A 23,426-nucleotide genomic window follows, 5' to 3' on the forward strand; every position below is an offset into this window, starting at 1 on the left:
TCATGTTCCCTTGTGGCAGGGAGAATGCAATTATAGAAGAAACCATTAAAAAAGAAAAACAGGATTTAGAAATGATAGGAAAAGAGATGAGTTGCTGAACAAGTCCGATTTTCTTAAATTCTCACCATTCCCCAGACAATCAACTTTGATGGCTCTAGGAAGTTGAGGACGGTGATCCTTTGGGAGAGTAGGACCCAGGTACCTTGCCTTTCTGACTTCTGGTAGCCCTTCCATCCTCTTTCCTATCCCCTTCTTCCCTTCCTTCCAATTTTGCTATGTCTGAAGCTCTACCTTTATAGTTCCATTTATGGTTTGTCTTGGGCACTTCAGATGTCAATCTTCCCAGTCACCACTCCCCCATTCCCTAAATATACACAGCTGTGAAGCAGAATAAAGCCACTGTTTAATGAGGCATACAAAATATCAATCACAATTACATAACAAATTTTGAAAAAGATCAGGGAGAAATTTAATTTAAAAAGTAGAATGGAGTGAGGTCAGAAGGCAAGTGTACACATTGAACTGCTGGCCGTTGCTCCATCCAGCCCCATCCCATAGGCTGAGGATACTTTTCCTCCCATTTAAGCTCAAGTACAAATGCTAAGAGGTGGCTCTTATGTGATCAGAACCATAAGCTCATTAAGGAGAATAAAAGATTTTCCCAAAAGTCGAAGTTAGAATATGCTGGGGATGATGTAGTCAGTGTGGATGCCATCAATCAGCCCATCTCCATTGTTATGCACAAACCAACAGGAGACATCGCTGCCCAGCCAGGGGTCCTTTCTATAGTCTTTCTGTGAGCCCCTAGAAGGAGAAATATGTTCATTGTAAGCCACCCAAGAAAGTGGATCCCCAGCCATGCGTGAGTACAGTAGCTTTCTCTTCACCCACCCAAGTCTGTGAAATAGTGGTGGCTCAAAGACTTAGAATGTTTGCCTGTCTCCTTCCTCATTCCAATACATACTCATCATTTCCTTTCAGGACCCATGTAAACTCCACAGGAAGTCTTATTTCGTTAATGCTACACCACTGCAATAGTGCAATGAGGTGGTATAGTGGATAGAGTGCTGGGTCTCAAATCAGGAAGACTCATCTTCCTGAGTTCAAATCCAGCCTCAGACACTTACTAGCTGTGTGACCCTGGACAAGTCACTTAACCCTGTTTGCCTCAGCTTTCTCATCTGTAAAATGAGCTGGAAAAGGAAATAGCAAACTGCTCTAGTATCTTTGCCAAAAAAAAAAAACCCCAACCCAAATGGGGTTATAAAGAGTCAGACATGATTGAAAAACTACTCAACAACAAACTACAATGGTTTCCACACTCCACGTTCCTTACTGTAGTTAATACAAATTTTATAACTTTTTGTATCTGTTATTATTTTGGCTGATAATTGTAATTATTTTATACATGTTGATCTTGTCTCCCTAGCTAGCTCTCTAGCTTTTCAAGAATAAGGACTACTGGGGCGGCCAGGTAGCACAGCGAGTAAGAGCACCGGCTCCAGTGTTGAGATAGACCTGGAGATCGAATCCCGGGCTCAGACACTTAGCACCCACCCAGAAACACCTGGCCGTGTAACCTTGAGCAAGTTACTTAACCCCAATTGCTTAGGGGCGGCCAGGTGGCTCAGCGAGCAAAGAGCACAGGCTCCAGCGTTGGGACGATCTGGAGATCAAATCCCGGGCTCAGACACTCAGCACCACACCCAGAAATAACTGGCCGTGTAACCTTGAGCAAGTTACTTAACCCCGATTGCTAAAAAAAAAAAAAAAAGAATAAGGACTACTTTCTTCTCTTATTTCCCTTCGAAGATTTTTTGCATTAATATAATCTTAACAAAACATTAAGAATACAGACATTTAAATGCAAGAATAAGAATAAAAAATTGTACATGAAACTATTAACTTCTGTCAAAGTTTGTTTTTAAGAGTTATATCAACAAGATAGTAACAAAGATGTCCAATTTGTGTCTTTTTCTGATTTTTTTTCCTTCTGTGTACTTTTTTCATATTTTATTTCTGTTGTTTTCATATTATTTACATAGTTATAGTTACTATATATGTTGTGGTTTTGGTTTTGTTTTCATCACTTTACATGCCTTCACACATCTTCCTGTATTTCTGAGTACTCTTTGTATTTTTAATTTCTTATGGTCTTTTTCTCATGGTTAATTTCTCATTCTATTTTTATACTATTTGCTTAGCCATTCTCTGAGGGAAGAGTTCATTCTGTGATATAAAAACAAAGAACATCAATACAATATTTAAAATATGTCTAATTTTGAATCTCAAATTTTTAAAAATAAATTTAGTTGTTATGCTATTGGGTGCACAGATGTATAATGCTGATATTCTTTCAGGTCAATGGCAGATTAAGCATACTATAATTGCCTTGTTTCAATGTGGAATCTTCACTCCCAGTAGTGGAGACCATAATTTATTTTTCCCTCCCTATTATGCGGAATTCTTGTTCATTTCCTTTCCTTCTATAAGTTCTCCATAGAGAATGTCCAATATCCTTCAGGTCTTCTGTGAGGTCTTTTAACATTCTATGGCTATCACTGCAGAATTCAGGTTGTCCATCTGTCATCTCTCACCCTTATTATATGACTGGCCCACGTCATTTTCTGATCATATTTTTCCTGAATGGCGTCATTTAGGTCACTTCTTACATACCAGTCATCACTAGTAACATCTTGAAGCCTACTTGCAATCATCACGCATCTTCCCACTGACAGCAATTTTCATTACTTTATGATTGTAGTGCTCCCCTATTTGAAACCACATGTCATCACCAGGAGGATATTGGCATTAAAAATCACAGAGTTGTGTATCAGAGAGTAGCTTAGGGTCACTGAAGATGCTGCACAATTTCCAAAATACAGCCCAGCTCCCTCTCTTACTCCTATTGAATTCTGGTCCCAGCTCAGTCTCCATGAACAATGTGTCTCCATTAACTGTTAACACTGTCATAGAAGGAGAAAGGTTAAATGAAAGAGGAATTTCATCTAGAAGACAACATCTTTCCACTGCATCTATTTCTAGATGACATGATGCTAACTACATTGAGATTTAAATACTGCATTCTTTTTTTTAAGAGAGAAATTGAGAACTAATAAAAATACTTATAAAAATACTTTATAAAACTTTCACAAGAGGAATGTAATTCTTTGTTGCTATGTAAATTGTTAGAGATATTTGTATTTACCCTAAACATATGTTATGCTATAGAAACATGCATTTTCTATTTTCAACAATCACAACTAATAAAATTTCTCTTAAGACTGATTGATAATAGGTCCATGTATGTTCAGGAATATCCATTCATTTTCATGTAACACAAGCAGAACTTACTGTTCAACTGTTCATATGGAGCTAGTAGGAAATAATTTTATAGAATCATAATAGGATACTTTGTAACCAGTCATTCTTCTTGACTGAAAATAATGGCTACAACTACAGCAACAACTCACTTTGGGTCTTATTAATGGTCACAGATTTTATTTCGTAAAACAATATTAAAATCCATCTTTGCTGTGTACTAAGTAGAGCAGTAGCAATGTAAATTACTTAGCATGCTTAAATATTACAAATTCAATTATTACTGATATATGTGGATTTATGTTTTTTTCCGCAGAAAAACCCTACCAGCATTAAAATTATTCTTTCTCAACATTTCTGTTAGTTATCAGCTTTGATTTGATGACATTAACTTTAAACTCAGTCTGGGATTATAAGCATTTGATCTCCTTCTGAGGAAGGGAATCACTTAATCAGTTTTGAGAAATTGTTTTAAAATGTTCCAGAAAAGGTTTAAACTTACATTTCTACGTGGAAGTATAAATCACGAATTGCTGAAAATTACTAAATATATTTCACATTTTCGAAGTCAACAAATATGATACAACATTAATGTTGTTAGCAATAGAACAAATTCAAGTAGAAATCCCAGAACCACTTCAAGAGTTTCAAAGAAATTTTGAATGACTTTCAAGCACTCTAGATTTCTTTAGGGGATAATATTGGTCCACAAAGGGAATATATTCATTACCACCTATCAGGCAGACAGGTTTTCAGAAAGGAAAATAAACTCTCTCCTCAACAAATTCATTAAATAATTCACATATTTTCTGTTTTTGTTAAGATTTAAAAATGTATCAACTAATGGTCCAGTAAGACAAATTAGCCTGTCTTGAAAGGGGAAGTATGAGGAGAAAAAATGGCCTTTCTTTATGCCATTAAGTATACCTAGATTTAGCCATATTGTGCACAGTTTTGAGGAGTATGGGAAATTCTGAGACTAATAAAAATGAATCATGTCACTATATGAAATAATGTCCTAAAATACTACCTAAAATGTTTTAGCTTTAAGATGAAAAAAGTAGAAATAGTTGTTTTAGGGTTTGTTGTTGCAGGTAAGATATGATTTCAGGTGTCTGATACTAAAAACTGGACTTTTAAAACTGATCTTATAATACTTAGCATTACCAGTGTATGTAATAGAGTTTAGTTGGGAATGGCATCAGTTTCAACTGGACCCCTAATTAGTCTTCTCATTCCTCCTTTTCCTTCAGGTCCTTTAGTTTAACAAAATAATTCTTAAGGACATATTGTTTAGAGATGCCACAAAGAAAGTCAGCAGTTAATTCATCTCCATTATCTAATTCAATCTTTCTAATTATGTCCATCTGCAGTTTTCTTGCTATGACTTGTATCAGAGTACTCTTAGAGCAAGAACAAAGCATCCTTTCTTTTATACTGCATGTGCACCCAGGCAACGAGTGAACAAACCACATAAAATTCAAATTATCTCCTTGTAGGGATGTTTGCTTAGGGGGGTAAAAAGGATAACATACTGAATCTTTCAGAATCCTTTTTGGCAAGTTTTTTAGCACCATATTTGTCGTGTTGACTAAATTATATTTTAACTTTTATATGTATTTCCAATTGCACATAGTTGAGCTACTATTCAGTTTTTCCAAAACCCAAAGAGCTTCTCCAGCAATGGGGAATGTTAATCTTTGTAGTGTTGTATACACAGTGGCCATACCACCACCAGTTCAGACCTCATTAATCTTGCTCTACCGTAATTCTTCCTCAGCTTCAGTCAAAGGGTCAGGGGAAGACTAAGAGCTCAAATATTTTCTACATACACTCAGAGAAATGCCTTTTTTCATTATCCCAAATAATTCATCTTTAAGATGACCACTTCCAAAGTCCTTTGTCATGGTTGTTCTTGTTGCTACACACAACATTTTTGATGAGTGTGAGAATATTCTGGAGACTGTGTAATGAAAATCCATTCATCTCACTGTATGTTCTGGAATTTTAACCTGTATGAAATGTAGCAGAGCTGCTTGCCTTCTAGCACTGGTAAAATGAAAGAATTGTAATCTTTCTCCTAAGACTTGGTAGGCTGTCTAGAAGATCCAACCACAAGTAGCTCCTAGAGAGTTTTAGAAGACTATATTTCCCATATCCCTAAGTCCTTCACTTGCTTGAACATTACTCTTATGGGATGTGAGGGCAGCACTTGCTTCCCAGGATTTGGAACAGAATGAACTTTAGCTGTCAGCTCCAGGAAGGTCAACGTTCATTCTTCAATGAGATCTATGGCCAAGTAAGAGAGTTTGACCCAACAATCCAAACAGAAATAACCAAATGGATCAGAATGTGTGTTGGTCAGGCTACGACATGCAATTGGACAGGCAACCTATTGAGCTTTCCCGCTTAATGCTGTCTATTTTAAATTCATATTTTTTAAGTCATCACTGTAATTCCAGAGTTTCAGGCATTATCTAAATCTTCATAAATTTTAGTCTATCCTCCCAACTTTAATCTATAAGGGATTGTGATGTTAGAGCTCAAATATAACATCTCCACTGTCTTTGAAGATGAAAAGATATCTGTTTTTGAAATCTTGAAAGATTTTCCCCCTTTTTTCTTATGTTTATTATCCTCCTTCCAGTTTCATTCTTAAATATCCTAAGGATTATTTTCTTAGTTGGATATCTCACCAAACTTCCTTTTAACTTGTTTTCTTTTCACTATTTCTTGCTGTCTTATGAAAGGATACTGTTCATAATGGTCTATCCCTTTGCAAGATCTTGCAATTCAATATAACAAATATTTATTAAGCACCTATTCAGTGCAAAGCATTGTGCTAGATTCTGAGAGACAAAACCAAATATGAATGAGTTTACACTCTAAACTGGTATTGTTTTTGGGTTCCATAGTTTTCTCCTTGGAATGAAATCAAGTGTTTTCTTGATGAGGTTTTCAGGATTTGGGGCCTCATTGTGATAATTGGTTTTCATTAACCAAACTTCCTTAAGAAATGTGAATAGTCCACGTAGATGTAAACATGTCCATGTAAGTAGTCCACATTCTTTTATCCACTTGCCATTTTTCAGCATCAACAAATTGTTTAACTACATCAGGTTGGAATTGCTTCAATTGATTGATATATCTTTGTCTCATTTTCATTCTTTCTTCTAGTTTGATAATGATTTTTATCATTCCTCCAACAAGCTAGTGATCTGATTACGCATAGATAGCTAATTCAGAAATTACTACCACATTAGTAATCCATCATTTCTAACCTCTTAAAATGTAATCCATTTCCTTTTTATGCTGTTACTTGGTGTTCATCATGTGCAATGTCTCCCAAATCTCTTCTTGAAAAAATATTCAAATATATTCAAGATATGTGATGCTTTTGTGTAGTCTATATGCCTTTAGCTCACTCGTTTACTACTATTGAACCATGTTTTCCAACGTATTTTTTCACTGTCTTCTCCCATCATCAGCTTTGCATTGAAAGTCACTAAGAATTAAAGGATATGTCGAATTTGGAAATACGGGAGAAAAGTTGCCAAAATATTCGTACCCTTTTATACAACAATCTCAAGGAAATAATAGACAGAAACGAAGTTTCCATACATATAAAAATATTCATAGCAGTATATTTTGTGGTACCAAAAAACTAGGAACAAGGTAGGTACTTCTTGATTCTAAAATGACTGAACAAATTGTGGTAGACAGATGATGTGGAATATCATTGTACAATAAGAAACCACAAAAATGAGGAACTCAGAAAAATTTGGGGAAATTTGCATGAAATGAAGCAGAATGAAGTAGGAAGAACCAGGATAACAATTTATCTAGCAATCTTACAAAATATGATCTGCAGACTCCCAGGGATCTCCAAGACTCTTTCAGGAAGTCTATGAGATCAAAACTATTTTCATAATAATACTAAAATGTCATCTGTCTATTAAAACACTCTTCCCTTTTCTGACTGCCTATGTGTAAAGTCAGATTTTCTTCATGTCTTCAAATAAAACAATATGTTGTAGTAGATTGAATGCAGAAGAAAATATGAGTATCCAGCTGTCTTCTATTATGCCAAACATTAAAATGATTTGCGAAAAATAGTAAAACAATACCACTCTTCTCACGAAATTGTTTTTGTTTTGGAAATGAAGGTTGTTTTTCATCAAATGCATTATTTATGACAATATGTAATGGTCGTGTTATTTTAAATAAATTAATAGATAAATATTTTAAAACTTATTTTATCCTAATATAGTAAATATAGATATAACCCACGTAAATAAGAGCTTTTATGATTCTCCATAATTTCTAAGAGTGTAAAGTAGTCCTCAGGTCAAAAAGTTTGAGAACTGCTGATTTACACAGACTACAGTAATGGAAAGGAAAACAACACTAAAATAATAGCCAACATTTATGTAGAACTTTTGGTTTTGCAAAGCATATAACAAATATTATCTTATCTGAGCCTCACAAAATCCTTGGAGTGTAGATGCTATTATTATCCTCATTTTACAGATGAGGAAACTGAGGTGGACAGAGGTTATAAGTGACTTGCCCAGAGTCACACGGGTGATAAGTTTCTGAAGAAAGATTAAATTCAGGCCTTCCTGACTCCAGATGCAGTGCCCGTATTTACTACACCATCTAGCTGCCTACCCAAAAGACAGGCAAACTCTGATTAATTATAATGACGATGCCATGGAACTAGTGATAAAACATACCTCCATCCTCTCTTAAGAGAGGTAGGAGGACTAAGATGAAAAATGTAATAAAAGTTGTTATGCATTGTTATGTTGATTAGCTAATAATAATAATTAGAATAGCCTATCACTAGCATTTACACTTTAGGATTTGCAAAGAGCTTTACATATGATAACTCCCTTGGTCTTGTGAGGCAGATCCCATTACTATCCTGATTTTACAGATGTGGAAACTGAGGCTGAGTGAGGTTAATTCACTTGCCCAGGGTCACACAGTTAATAAGTGTCTAAGGTAAAATTTGAACTCAGGTCTTCTTGACTCCAAGACCAGTACTCTATCCATTAACTACCATCAATTGCCCCCTCTCCCCAGCAACTTCTGGATTGGTTTTGCTTAACTGCGTTTCTTTATTACAAGGTAGGGTTCAGTGTGGGGGTGGGGGTGGGGGCAATGATATATTGGGCAGTGACTGTGGCATAAAAAAACAAAACTTTAAAAAATAAAGAATATTTGGATTTAATTTGGATGTTCTTAATCATGTCCTTTATAGACTTGTACTTGCCAGATGTAGTTCACCACTGGTATAACCTTAAAGAACTCTGGGCACCTCTATACCATTATGTGACTTTGAAGTAGGACTTTGGTTTTTTTGCTTGTTTGCTTGCTTGCTTTTTGTAGGGCAATTGGGGTTAAGTGAATTGCCCAAGGTCACAAGACGAGTTTTTGTGTTAAATGTCTGAGATCGCATTTGAACTCAGGTCCTCCTGACTCCAGGGCCAGTGCTCTATTCACTGTGCCACCTAGCTGCCCCTTGAAGTAGGACTTTATTCAAGTTGAGGGTAATAGCTGTTCAACTTGACTTATCTTCTGTCTCACTCTATGAATTACTCTTTTCTCCTGTGACCTGTCACTTTTCTACCTCCTTGGTTGTTGAGGTTCATTTGTTTCAGTCTTATTCAACTCTTTGTGCCCCCATTTGGGGTTTTCTAGGCAAAGGTACTGGTGTGGTTTTGCCATTTCCTTCTCCAGCTCATTTTACAGATGAGGAAACTGAAGTAAACAGAGGTAAGTGACTTGCCCAGGGTCACACAGCTTGTAAGTGTCTGAGGCCAGATTTGAACTCAGTCTTCCTAACTCCAGGCCCAGTGTTCTATCTGCTATGCTACCTAGCTGCCCCCACCTCCCCAGAAGCTTTCTCAATTCCTTGTCCAATAAATGCTGACTGGTTAGCTGATTTGAAATTTCTTCTTTCTTGGACTACTATCAAAGCTACTCCATTGTAAGGATCAGAGAAGGCATGTGAAGAGATGGGGCTTTCTGGTGAACTTAAGGGTAAAACTGATAATGGAAAGGTTTGTCATAATCTAGGCATCAGACTTGATTTAGCAACAGTGGGTGTTCAAGGAGGAACTAGTGGCCAGCAAGGCATAATTATGTTTTATTAATTAACTAGGGATGCAGTACTAATTGAAAACCTGCCATCTAGCTAGTTAAGGCATGCTGGAAGGTAAGCAGAAACCAACTGCTAGTAAGACATCTTTAGGAAGTGGGGACCATGAGGTAAGTGTATATTGTTTGGAATGACTTCTAATCAAAATAGGAAGGATGCCAGGAGGCTATGATGACCAGACTCAAACCCCTGTGGGGAGAAAGGAGCTAGTGTTGATTAAGAAGAGTGGACCTGACAAGTCAATTTACTAGTCACATAGTAATTTAAATAGCTAATTAGTTCATTTACATAGTCACATAACTTTTCAGCACTATGATTTCTTGTACTTTGTTTTTTTGGCAAGTTCTGACATCACTCTTCCCTTGCAAATCTAGCCTTTCTCACTGTATTCCCAATTGGGGTGGAGTGGGGTGGGGTGGGGGGTAGGATGGTAATGGTAGAGAGAGGAGAGAAAGAGAAGAAGATCTTTGCTAGAACTAGAAACAAAGTACAGAAAATGGCTGAGAGTGCAATGTGGGATTTTTAGCCTAAGTTTGGTTAAATTATTTGTCCTATAGAGTGAAGGACTAAGATTCTTCCAGGCTAGACTCTGCATAGTGATTTGGGGACCTGAGGAATATGATCATATTCTACACAGTTGGCCATCACTAAGGCACTAGTCCATTAGACTCTTGAGATGTTTGGGGCTGGTTACCTTGATAGGGAACTGTTCTTGCGAAGGGATGTGACAAATTGGTCCCCAGAAATCTGGGAAGGGATGGGAATCTGTCTTTCAAGCTCTTTTGCCCTTAGAGGAATAAAGTAGTCTGGGCCCTAGCTTCTGGACACTCATCCTGAGAAAAGGCCCAACCACCTCAAAGGAGCTCCTATGACCTTCTCCTAACAATATTGGAAACCCTGAAAGACACAAAAGGATTACCCAAAGGCAATGTTTGCAAATATGTTTACCTGGTGACCACCAGTCTACGGTTTTTCACCAACATTGTAGCATCTGTCTTCTTGGGGTCAGAGCCTGGCCGGACATCAAAAACTTCAAAGTCAAAAGAATGGAAGAACTGCCCTGCAAAGTTCCGTCACAGATTGGTTAACATTTGTGATTTCTGAAAGATGAAAGATTGAGGCACCCGCACAGAGCCTTGGCATAGAGTAGGTGCTCAACAGATGTTTGCTGAAGGAAGGGAAGCATAATGAAAACTTACCTTCTGGATGTAACTTCATGGACCATCAATTTTAGTCTAGACTAATGGATCTCTGGTTTTTCACAGGAAGGACCACTCCAGCACAGCCCTAGACCCTGTGGGACCTCTCACTCCTATACTTCAAATCACCATGACAAAGGATGAGCCCCAGTACTGAGTGGGTAAAATAGGGTTGCTTTGGGTTGCTTTCAGTGAGCAGAAAAAAATTATTCATTGACTGAAATGAGATCTTGTTTTCAATTTAACTGCCTGGCATTTTGTGCCATCCCATAAAAATGTTTCCAAGCTATCTGATTTTGATGAATTTTGGGACAGAAAATAGCATCAAAATAAATCTTATCATTAATTTGTAGTTCAGTACACCACCTTGAAATAAAATCATGGCCAACAAGACTCCTGAAATAATATCTTATTTTAAATAGGCTCTAGTGACCCTTGGTCCATGGATAAAAGTTATGGAGACATGACTGACCAAAGTTTTTAGACCACAGAATCTTTGCATAATTTATGCCAGAAAAAAACTTTAGCCATTATCATGCTACATAATTAATATTACTAGAGAAACCATGTGGACCATTAACTGTCACTCTTTGGAAGTCACTTGACCCATAGAGTCTGGCACTGCTGACACCTCCCCTGTTATTTGTCCCTCACTTTAGGTCTAGCTAGGCTACAGGTTTTGCCCAGAATTAGAAGTTCAGTAAATCAGATGCAGCTTTTCAATATTGAGCATAAAGTTCAGAGGGCATCAGAGGTCCTCTGTATGTTGGCATTAGTAACTTGTTATGGTGTCAGCCATGTCCCAGGAAACACGGGAATATTCTGCAGATAGTAAGAGAGAGAGGCTCAGACCCTGTGCTTCTTGGAATGCCAGGGGCTGCTTTACATTTTTGCCCTCAGAGAAGCCCCTTCCCATCCACATCCCAAGAATCACAAAACAAGAACAGCCTGGAAGCCTACCTAGTAAACCATGTGTCCGTGGTGACATCTTGTGGCTGTCCACTGTATATAGCCCAAGGAAATCTTGGTGGACAGGATGTTTTTTCCACACGTGGTGCAAGACAACAACCATGGTGGCTCCATCGTCCATGGTAACAATCAGTTTCCGAGTAGGGATAATTGTTACCGTCACCCTATGGAGGAAAGAACCCCAGATTTGAAGACAGAGAATCTGGATTGAAATCCCAGTTCTGCCACTTAAGTAGCTATATGACCTTGGAAAAACTGTTGAACTTCAGTGCCTGGTTCCCACACCTGTAGAATGTGGGAGTTGGACCAAGTCATGTCTCTCATCCCATGATTCCTGCTGGAATCATGGATGGACACATGGATCAGAAAGCCTCTAAAATGTTCTTGAGACCATTGTGTGTATAAACACATACACATATGCTTCCTAGCTCTCTAGTTAGACTGCAACCTCCTTGAAGGCAGGAACTGAGTCCTCTGTTTTTCCTCCCCTCTTGTGCAGGTCAGTAGAATGAGCACTTGGCTTTTGTACTCTAGGGAGGGAGGATGTCAACAGTGTTTCCACTGCCCAGAGAAAATCTTATACCCTTACCCTTCCTGCCTCAATGTGACTTGGTCCATCCAGGAAAATACAGGTCCCTTCATGCCAGGGAGAAGGGTGATGTTCTGAGGCGTCACCTCCAATGTAAATCCTGTCTTCTGGTTCATAATTCCAAGCCTTCCAAAATATGTATTCCTGTTCTTCCCATTGCCATGATTTTTGTCACCAATGAGCTGCCCATTCACTGTGATCCCTGGGAAAAAAGAGCATAGAGTTCCCGATGAGCTACATAGTCCCCTCCTACTTGCCTCCTACACATTTCCCTCCCCAAGTACCACAAAGTTATGGGACCCCTACCCTCAGCCCAGGCCCACATCAGCCCCAACCTGTGTCTGGGTCTTGGATGAGGCTCATCACCACACCTGGCTCCTCATTGATATTGAAACAGACGGCATCATCTTTCTCAGACACCTGGATGATGAAGTGTGGGTCTCCATCCACTGTGGGCAGAGGAATAACTAGGAATTCTGGTATCTAAAGCAAAGTTTTTGGGGGGTGGGCAAAGTATAGAGGACAGTCTGGCCTGTTTGGGCACCATTTTGCCAGAAGGGGGAGTAATCTAGAGTGTAGCTCTATTCCCAGACTCCTCTGTATGACTGATAGCCCCAACCAGGGGTGGGGAACCCGCGGCCTTGAAGCCTGTAAGAAGAGCCAGAGCAGGGAGGTAGCAGTCTAGGGCAAAAAGACAGAAGATGCCTGCCCTGTACGAAATAAACTGTATACTGAAAACAGTCACCCATCTGGGATCCTCTGAGATGGACATGAACGCTGAATCTTTTGTTAAAAGTTTTCAAGGCCTTCAGCATCTCTGGGCCACTATTCCACACTCGGCTTCCTGTCCAGCAGCACCCGGAAATAAGGTACTTGGAAGGTTGTAGGAAAGGCTGACTATGAGAACAAAGGGAGCCAGTGCACGAGGAGGGGAGTCAAGGCAGGCCAAGACCAATCGCCACTGCCGGGCCACAGTAACTGACTAAGACTTCTTATAACTGGAACTTGATCCTTTTCCCTTTCATTTGAAATTCCCGTTGTTCTCTGCGGTCACCAGACCCAAAAGGCCTTAGAAAACTTAAAGGGCTATCGACTTTTATGACTTGAGCAAGGAATCATGTATCTCTTTCTGAATAATATCTAGTATTTATATAGCTCTTTGAGGTATAAATATATATATATACACATACACATATATATGTGTATATATGTATGCTTCATGTATATATTATATATAAATTCACTTACACAATTACTATCTCCTTTGATCTTTACAACAGCCCTGTGAAGGGAGTGCTTTCATTCCCATTTTACAGATGAGGAAATTGAGGCTAGAAAAGGTTAAGTGATTTGCCAATTACTAAGCATCTGTTGTAGCATCTGAGCTTGGGTCTTCCTGACTTCAAGGCCAAGATTCTATTGACTGTCCCCCACAGCTGACTCTCAGGAGAAAGCTGCTCTTAAGAGAAAGCTAGGTACCCTTGAAGAAAGAGGCAGCCCAAAGAGGGTAACCCACCTTGTTCTGGACATTGGGAGCCCTCGGTTCTGGTTCTAGCTCCATCACTTACTGGCTAGGTGCCCTTGTCTGAGTCTCTGTCTTAGCATTGGTTTCCATGGGTTTGATACAACCACAACACTTTTTGTGGCATTCATGGGGGCCCGAAGAAAAGGCCACAGAAGCCTGAGAGAGCTTTGAAATGACCTGGAAAGGAGGACCTGGGCTTTGTGACAGTGGTCTTGCCACAGGTAATTTGGGCATTGGCCCATTGACCTGGAAGGGCTTCTGAATTTCTACTTCTCTAGGGTGGGAAAGATAAGGAGCAGCTAGAGCCTGGGAAGCCTGGGATGCGCCCACACTGCCAGGTGGAGAGTGTCCAAACCTCCCCAGGGACCCTTCTCTGGACTTGTTCCCTATTCAAGAGATTTTCCATGGAACTTGTCACAGAACATAAATGGTCTTACCGCCGGTCACATGGGCTGGAGGAGCCTGAGGATGAGGAGGAACCCGAGATTTAGGAGGGAGCTGCTGAGCTGGAAGCAACATAGCTGCCCAGGAAAAATCAATCAGCTAAATCAATACACATTTATTATGTACTTCCTGTGTTCCGGTCACTGTGATAAGTACTGGGGGGGGGGAGGTAACAACAGGCTTTGAAAATTGGTGGTTATACACGGTGGAGTTATACTCTGGCACCGCCTGGAAAGCATTTCGGAATGCTGCCCCAGAAGTTACTGAACCGTGTGTAATCTCTTACCCAGCAATACCAGACTTACACTCCCTCAAAGAAATCAAAGAAGATAAGAGCCCCCATATGTACAAAAATATTTCTATTTTATGTCTTTTTTGTAGTAACAAAAGAATGGATGGGAAGAGAATGTCCATCAGTTGAGGAATGGCTGAATAAAACATGGCACATGTGTAATTACCATGAATCTATTGGAGTATTATTGTGCCATAAGAAATAATTGAAGGCATAGCTTCAGACCAGCCTGGTGAGGCTTATATGAACTAGTGCAGAGTGAAGTGAACAGAAAAAGGAGAACAATTTATACAACAGCAACATTGTAGGAAACAAACCACTTTTAAAGCCATCATTCAGTAACCTACCGTGATTCCAGAGGACCCATCTCCTGACAGAGAGGTGGCAGATACAGGGTGCAGAAGAAGACGTATATTGAATGAATGTGGTCAATAGGTCAATTAGTTTCACCTGACTATGCATATTTATTATAATGTGTAGACATTCTAACTCAGTCAGCCCTTGAGAGGGAGGACTTCCTCCCACACAGATATTTGTCAGAGCAGGACTTAATTGACTTTTTTGGAAGAAACTCAACCCTGGAGATAACTTTCCTCTTTTTCCACTATCAGGGACTCTCTTGGGGACATGTTTAGGGAGAGGGTGTCCCCAGAGGAACTGGTTCTCAGTGGTACCCACTACTTGGTTGACTCTGTTGACCCCTGAAACAGTCTTTCTTTGATATCTGGGGACAAAAGTCCTAAACTAGGGGAAAGGCAGCACCCTGACCACTTCTATGGCATTAATGGCATCTGCCCTGGCTCCCCTTATGAGTAACAGAAGGAGCTGAGGGAGAATGGATAGGGAGATTCTGTACAGATGGCAGGGGTCATTCCAGGGAGAGCTCAGTACTTACTCCTCCTTGGTTTTTTCTGTACTGTGAATAAAACAAAACAGAATGCACATGTCACCAAAGGCTTCCAGGGAAAAAGAGCGTGTCCCTATCCCCTGCCATGTGTGAGCCACAAGGCAAAGGGCTTTCAAAAATCTGGGCCAGGAATAACACAAAACCTCTTTGAGGGGAGAGGTCCATGGGACCTTGGGACCTGCAGAGGCCAGCAGCTCTGTGTGTGAGGATCTGAGAGGCCATGGCTAGGGAGCCAAGGCTTCAAGGCTGCCAATACCGCTCCCCTCCAGGGCCCACCCAAAACAAAAGGGGGGGTTCTGAATTACTGAGATATCACAGTGTGGTAATGAGAGCCCTGAGTTGTGAATTAAAGCACCTGTGTTCTAGTCCTAGTCTCATTCACTCTGTATATAACCTTGGGTAAATAAATCATGTCATCCATCTGGGCCTCAGTTTCCTTACCTGTAAAATAAGGATGTTCAGGCATTTCAGTAGGGTCTGACTCTTTGTGAGCCCATTTGGGGTTTTCTTGGCAAAGACACTGGAGTAATTTGTCATTTCCTTCTCTAATTCATTTTACAGATGAGGAAACTGAGGCAAACAGGGTTAAATGACTTACTCAGGTCATACAACTTGTGTCTGAGGCCATATTTGAACTCAGGTCTTCCCAGCTCCACACCTGGTACCACCTACCTGCCCCCCAAATAGTAATAATAATAATAATAATAATACCTAATTCACCTACCTCACCAAAGGTATGATGGGGGCAAAATCATGTAATGGATGTAAAAATAGTACATGCATGCAAGGAATTAATATGATTTTCATTGTAATTATTAACAAGGGAGCCCAGAGCCTAGGTGGATGAGAAGGAATAGAGTTTGCAGAAGTATGGGAAGAGCCTGGTGATGAAATAGGAAATACACAAGATCAGGGACTGAAAACAAGAAAAGAAAACATGGAAGCATATGGAAATATCCCTACTGATAACTTGTGAAGGCTCAGTTCTGAGACAAAGCAACCCCCAGACTCCAAGTCACATCCCATGCATGGTCATGAGGGAGAGAAAGATAATCTTGTGCAAAGAAGGTCTGCTTGTCAGTTTGTTTTGAAGCCAATAGCTTAATGGTGCAGCACTCCCCCAGAACGTGGGCACCCATCCATTATTTCTCAAGCAAGAGAAGCTACATGCAGTTCATTCCCATAAAAAGCACCCCCAAAAGAATCATGCCATTGGGAACTTACATTCAGCCATCTCTGTGGAGAGAAAATCAAGCATTTAAGACAATGAGTAAAGTTTAAGTAAATTTGCTTCTTCTGTAAGCTAACAAGCAGGGAAGAGGTATCTTCTAGGAGATGCTTCATAGGAACCAAGCCGGTTTTGGACTAGCAGTAGTGACAACTTGCTAAACACCCTTTGAGAGCTGCCTGATCCCACAGACTGAAGAAGCCTCCATACCTTCTTCTCCTGGTTTATCAGCAATGGCAAGCTGGTCATCAGGGTCTCCTGGCTTGGTGATAACCATGGAGGTCAGAGGGGTCACAAATTTGTATTTCAGAGACAATTCCAGGGCTTTGGCAGACAGGTCATTCACCTCCTCCTTACTGTTTGCTTTTGTCCTGAGAGATAACAGTAGGTCTGATTTCTGTGTCAGGGGTCTCAGGACTTCCTGACCGGGTTGGGGGCGGCAGGGAAAGAGGGAAGGAGTTAGAGAGATATGGATTCCTCACTGAGAAAACTATGCCTAGCATGGTGTCTGGCACTAGGGAGGTGGGAGAGGGAAAAGAATATGTATTTACATGCTAAGTACTTTTAATTATTATCTCATTCAATCCTCACAACAACCCTGCAAAGTTCTATCCTCATTTTACAGCTGAGGAAACTGAGGCAAATAGCGGTTAAGTGATTTGCCCAAGGTCATACAGCTAGTAAATGTCTGATGCTGGATTTGAACTCGGATCTTTCTGACTGCAAGCCCAGTGCTCTGTTCACTGAACCACCTAGTTGCCTCCTTAATAAGATGCTTAATAAGCAACTGTTGAACAAATAGATGAATTCTTGATTCCGTGCCAAATACAAATAAATCTCATGGAGTGCCTTTTCTTTAATCACCATTCATTTACTTCTGTCACATATTATCCCCTTACAGAAGAATCAGGAACGTTTAAAATCTCAGACTATCACCTAAAATACAATGTTGGCTGATGGATCCTCAGGAAACAAATAACAATTTTAACATTTTTTAAACAATGATAGGCACTCAATGATTATAGTTGATTCATAGATTAATATTAACTTATTGAGCAAAATACAATGGTGAAAGTTAAGTCTGTCAAAAAGAAGAAAGAAAACATGGTATACATCCTGGAGCCAAGGAGAAAAGATGTTTGGATTATCGGGGTCATTGCTGTACTCTGGATAATCAGGAGTGGACTGTGGCTGTTACCTTTTCTCTAACAACTGTTGGATGGTGAGATAAGCCCAGAGCCTTTCAATGTGTTGCTCAAACATGTGACCCCGCTCACGGAGAGTTTTCTCCATCTCTTCTTCATCGACCAAGCATGTTGTTACCAGATCCTGGCCTGCCTATGGGTTGTGGGGAGGAAAAAAAAAAACGCACCGGATGAGGTCTGGGGACAATGTGGTCAAAGCCTGGCCTAGCCCTTGAATTCAAGTCAAATCTTTTGCAAAACCAAATCCCTTTCTCTGGCATATGAGGCCCTCTACAGTAATAACAAGAGCTCACATCTATGTAGCTAGCACCTCCCAGCTTATATAACAATCCTATATGTGAGACAGCACAAGTATTACCATGCCCATTTTAAAGATGAAGAAACTGCCTCAGTTTCCTCATCTGTAAAACAAAGGAGTTGGACTTAGTGTCTTGTTCCTTGGCTACTCACACCACAGCCAGTCACTTCGGCTTTCAAGTCCTTTCCACCATCAGTGACTCAAATGGGTTCAGCCACACCAACAGTCACACAAGGGTTCTCTCCATTATACCACGTGACAGCTGGCTTTGCTCTACCTTCCCAAAGCTATTTCCCTGTACTCCGGAGGGACAACCGTAACCTCCACCTCACCAGACCAAATTCTTCACTGATCAACAACTGGAATACAGGTGGTTGTTTCTATATCTTGTTGGCGCTATTGCCTTCTTCTGGAATGCCTTATCAAAACCTGTAAAATCCTACCCAACCTACCAAGAAGGCCCGATTCCACGTCTATCCCTTCTGTGCAGCCTACCTTGACCGCCCCAGTTTGTAATGACCTCTCCCTCCTCTGAATGCACAGCATAGCACTCACCATAGGCAGCACTTATCTGCCCATTAGCCATCTAGATGCACTGTGATGTAACACATATCCTGGCTCTCTGATTAGATGATAAGCTCCTTGAAGTCAGGGACCACATCTTATCCCTCTTCCTCTCCACCACCACCACGTCAGAAAGCATTAATTAAGTTGTTATTTGGTGCCAAGCAGTATCACCTTCTAAGTGCTAAGGGCTCAGCAAATAAATGAATGAAGTTGAATCAATGAACCTCATTTTTTCCCCCAATACTTTCAAAGTGAACCAGGGAAAAGATTTGGGGCCTCTCCTTTCCCTTCCAGGTACAATATTATGTTTGGGAGCCACAGGGGAGTTGTTATTCTCTGCAATGGATATTCTTATGTTGGGTTTTTCTCTCACTACTAGTCAACCAGCATTTAGGGGGTGCTAGGGTCTCTGAGGGCCCTTCTAGCTCTAAACATATGATCCCATAACCTGGGCTTTTCCCCAGGTGCTAAAATTTATAGGGCACTTAGAGCACCTGTGCTCCATCAGCAGGAGAGAGACAACAGCTCAACACGAGGTAGCAAGAGTAATTAGTTAGATTGGGAGGCTACCAGCTGGTGCCCTTTCCCAGGGATTTCCTCCCTAGTACCTTACCCGCTCTGCTTCTCCCAGTGTCAGTCTCACATTGCCCCGGGGGCTCTCTCACTACACAAGGTGACTTTAAAAGTTAATCTGAGGGGATTTTTTGGTGCTGCTTGACCCAGATACAAAAAGTGCTAGCTTTGCTCTGTGGAGTGTTTACTCTGGCTAGATCGTGACTGGGGGTGCAATCTGAGTACTTGGATCCTTGGGAAGAGAACTATGGCTCAGCTGCCTTCCAGGGAGAGGGCTGGGAAAGGAGTAGCCTGTGTGTGGGCTTCATACTCTGTAGGCTGAGTATCTCCTGAAGTTGAGGAGAAGAGAGGAGGCACTAAGTTTGCTTAGAGGAAGACTGGATCTGGAGTCAGTAAGACCTGTTTTCAAACCCTGTCTCAGACACTTATTAGCTCTGTAATCCTAAGCAAGTCACTTCATTGCTGTCTGCCTCAGTTTCCCCATCTGTAAAACAAAGGAGTTGGACTTGGTGTCTCATTCTTTGGCTACTCACACCACGGCCAGTCACTTCAGCTTTAAAGTCCTTCTTTCCACCATCGGTGAGCTGTCCAGCTACCACAATCTCAGAGCCATCATAGAATTGCTTGACCCGATTCTCTGTCAGGGCGTGGATAGAGGCCTTGGGATACTGGAATTCCACATCTGTGAGCAGGGGGTTGGCAACTTCCTCGTAAAAGCCCTGTAGGAGACACAAGAAGCTGTTGTGGAGAGAAGGCCTCACGAAATTGAGACCCTCTTACCTCTTCCCCACTCCTCACACCTTTTTCAAGTTTCTGAATGAAGGGAATAACAGTGTTCTGAACCTCAAGAAAATCTACACAGTTTTCTGTTCATGCAAGACTGGAGGATAGACATTCGGAAGACTTTCTAGAGGAGGAACCTTTCTAGGACCAACAGTGACTTGTATTGGATTTCAGGGACACAGAATGTTAGAATTGGAAGTGACCATCTCATCCAACCCTTCATTTTTACCAAGATGGAAACTGAGGGTCAGTGGTGAGGTGGCCTTCCCAGGATCACAGTGAATTAGTGACAGATCCAGTACTATAGTATTTCCTTCCTTCATGCCACAGGCAAAGTTTCAAGTCATTACTTTTCAGTTTTGATAACAAGGCACCTTCATTTACAAAAGACACAGAAACAGTAGAGAATGCTCAGGTTGTCTGCCTGCCTGCCCTCTTGCTTGATCTGGCCCAGTTGTTTCTATGACATGGGCTACTTCTCAGAGCAATTAAACACCTTCTTCCAATTCTGTCGTTATCTCACTGTATGACCTCACTCAAGTCCCTTCTCAGCCTCAGCTTCCCCCTCTGTAATATGAGAGGATTGGGCCAGAAGACCTCCAAGGTCCCTCACATTCTTGTTCTCACATTCTGAGATTCTCTGTTTCTCTGTTTTTCACAGCACAAGGATAAAATGCATTGCCTGTGACCAGGAAAGCCCAGCTTTGGAAGCCCCAGGGATCACATACCCGTAACTGCTCAGCTGCATCATTATCTCTGTAAATTCTGCGAGCTGCCCCATTATTCTCCAGAGACATTGCCTCCAAGAAAGTAAAGTCTACATTTTCTCCAAAGCCCAGATTGTAGAGTGGAAACTTCCCTTGGACAGCATTCTTGACATTCATTCGGATTTGGGTAAGATTGGTCTCCCCTTTTTTTCAGACATAAAAATTGGCAAAGTCATAACATTCCCCCCAGTGGGGACTCTCTATTCCTGTCTCCTCCCCTGCTTGTCTGCCTCAGCTTCCTCATCTGTAAAATGGGCAAAGCACTCACCTCCCAGGGTTGTTGTGAGAATGAGAAAATATTTGTAAAGAGCTTTGCAGACCTAAAAATGCTATATAAATGCTAGTTATCATCATCATCATCATCATCATCATTAGTCACTAAACAGAAAGCTCCTATAGGTAGGGGCCAGGGCTCACTCATCTGTCTCCCCAAACCAATAGCAAGGTCCCTAGCCTTGTATTCAGTGGCTGCTTAGCATTTGTTAAATGAACTTCACAACTGCCTTGCCTGATTTATGAGGACTTGGGGGGACTTACCCACAGTAGGTTCACCATCCGTTAACATGATGACGATGGGAGCATTATTTCTGAGCCTGGGGTCAACTTCATGAGCTTTATTCAGGATATTAATTCCCTCTAACAAACCACCATTCAGGTTTGTTGCTGCATTGGAGGTAAAAAGGGATGGTTTGGAAAAGGGACCAAGTTGGTCATTTTGTTTCAAGGAGAAAAGGATGAAAATAACTGAGTGTCATGTGGTACAGGAAGCAAAGCAGGACAAAACCCCACCGGCATTTACCGCCTGCAAGACCGAAGTTTTGCACGAAGAGTCTGGCTTCCTGCAAATTGGCATCTGTGGCCTGGATGAGGGAATTTTTCCATGCTCTTACGTGGCCCCCGAAAAGGATGAAATTGAAGTAGTCATCTGGCTTAATGTCATCCAGGATCTTAAGGAGAGCCTGCCTCGTCTAGAAGAAAGAACCGAGCTTATTAGAAGACAGGACTTAACACTTGAAAGGACATGAAAGGCTGCTGGAGGTATATTTGGGAGTGGGGTGCCCAGAGTGACCTCGGGGAGGCACCACTGAGCAGAAGTATGTCCCTTCGGTCATAGACAATGTAAGTCATGCCCATCAAGCCCAGCCAGGGGGCTTGAACAGGGAGGCAAGCACGAACCAGGTCACTGAATGGTGAAGGATGGGATGGAAGACAGGCTGGATGGAGTGGAGAGTGCTTAGAAGTTCCCAAGGGAGCAAAAGGCTGCTGTGTGGAGTGAAGGAGATAGCAAGAAAAATCATAAAAAGCCATGTTTAGAAGAATGAAGGGGTCTTACTGCTCAATATGAATGGGAGTCCTGGGGCAGGGAAAAGGTTAATATAAGCCATGCATTGATCTCTGTTTTCCTAGACATAGATGAAAGTGTCACAGAGTGGCAGTACAGCATAGGGGAGGCTGGCCTTCCAATCAGGAAAACCTGGGCTCATCTCCTGCCTTTAAAACTAGCTGTGATGCAATGCAATGCATCTCTCACCCCATACAGGTGCACCCATGGAGGGAGATTCCATTCTGTCAGTTCCCAATCTGTCCAGACTCCCCCCAATGATCGTTTTATGCTAACTCTCCCATCTGGAAGCTCTCTCTCTATTTGATGCAATAATAATTAGAGCTGGCATTTATTTAGCACTTCAAAGTTCAAAAAGTGTTGTACAGATACTACCTCCTTTGATCTACCCAATGAGTTTGAGGGGTTGGTGCCATGATTATACTCATTTTACAGATGAAGAAACCGAGAGAGGTTAACTAATGAAGGGTCGCATAGCTAAAGTAAGTGTCTGAAACAGACTTTGAACTCAGGAATTCCTAATTCCTTGTCCAACATTTTCTCCACTGTGACACCTATAATCTTAGCCATCTACCTCAATGATCTCAGCATTTTGCATTCCCCTTATGGAGTTATACTCTGACTTGTATATACTTTATCCATATGTTTATCTCATTTCTCCCTACTCAATTGCATACTCTGTGAAGGCAGGTACCATGTCTTATTGATTTTTCTGTCACCTTATACCTGTTTAGCATGGATCAAATTCTAGGAGTGCTATCTCTGTTATCATGACATCCCTGTGAAGTAGGTGGGGCAGTTATTATTATTACTATTTTCAAATGAAGAAACAGAGGAAAAGAGGATTGAAAATACAGCTGGTTAGTGTATAAAAACTGGTCTCCTCATTCATGCTTTTCCCAGGAGACCACTACTATGCTTCTGAATAGGGATATAACTCAACCTCCCCAACCCTACCTTTCAAGGAAAACCCCGAATAGATGGATAAGAAGTTGGTCTGGTTATTTAAAATTTCTGTTGTGTGGATCAGAGATAATTGATGAAACTTTTCACTCCTGCAAAGGCTGTCACTCACCTGCTTTATTTTCTGACCAGCCATAGATCCACTAATGTCTATCACAAAAACTACATTCTTGATCATGCTCTTCAGGTTTTTTGGTGCAAAGAATTGTGCAAAATATTTATTGACCACCTGAATCAAGAGAGAGATAAGTTAAGGAATTCATTTCATACACCCATCTGTTTGTTAGC

The 23,426-nt window shown here is 41.0% G+C and overlaps 1 protein-coding gene and 1 pseudogene across 5 annotated transcripts in view; both read right to left on the minus strand.

The window, feature by feature from the left end:
- Positions 1-621: 621 nt before the first annotated feature.
- The window catches only part of LOC138166932 (inter-alpha-trypsin inhibitor heavy chain H1-like), a 32,593-nt gene continuing 9,788 nt past the window's right edge, over positions 622-23,426 (minus strand). The window contains exons 4-18 of one of the 5 annotated variants that reach the window (XM_069095409.1): positions 23,251-23,367; positions 21,633-21,801; positions 21,371-21,496; positions 20,795-20,976; positions 19,817-20,002; positions 17,839-17,978; positions 16,851-17,011; positions 16,637-16,648; positions 15,401-15,421; positions 14,207-14,290; positions 12,580-12,693; positions 12,245-12,446; positions 11,647-11,819; positions 10,436-10,547; positions 622-804 (exon numbers count right to left, since the gene is read on the minus strand). In XM_069095409.1, the coding sequence (XP_068951510.1) occupies positions 675-804; positions 10,436-10,547; positions 11,647-11,819; positions 12,245-12,446; positions 12,580-12,693; positions 14,207-14,290; positions 15,401-15,421; positions 16,637-16,648; positions 16,851-17,011; positions 17,839-17,978; positions 19,817-20,002; positions 20,795-20,976; positions 21,371-21,496; positions 21,633-21,801; positions 23,251-23,367 (1,929 nt within the window). In that variant the 3' untranslated portion in view covers positions 622-674. Of the gene's footprint in view, positions 805-10,435; positions 10,548-11,646; positions 11,820-12,244; positions 12,447-12,579; positions 12,728-14,206; positions 14,291-15,400; positions 15,422-15,853; positions 15,890-16,636; positions 16,649-16,829; positions 17,012-17,838; positions 17,979-19,816; positions 20,003-20,794; positions 20,977-21,370; positions 21,497-21,632; positions 21,802-23,250; positions 23,368-23,426 lie in introns of all 5 variants that reach the window. The other 4 variants (XM_069095410.1, XM_069095411.1, XM_069095413.1 and 1 more) reach the window with 4 other exon arrangements.
- LOC138166889 (twinfilin-1 pseudogene) lies at positions 4,507-6,083 on the minus strand (annotated as a pseudogene).

Source organism: Petaurus breviceps, unplaced genomic scaffold (assembly GCF_028583685.1).
Source record: "Petaurus breviceps papuanus isolate PSGF00001 unplaced genomic scaffold, PetGlider_PUasm1.0 227, whole genome shotgun sequence".
Lineage (NCBI taxonomy): Eukaryota > Metazoa > Chordata > Mammalia > Diprotodontia > Petauridae > Petaurus > Petaurus breviceps.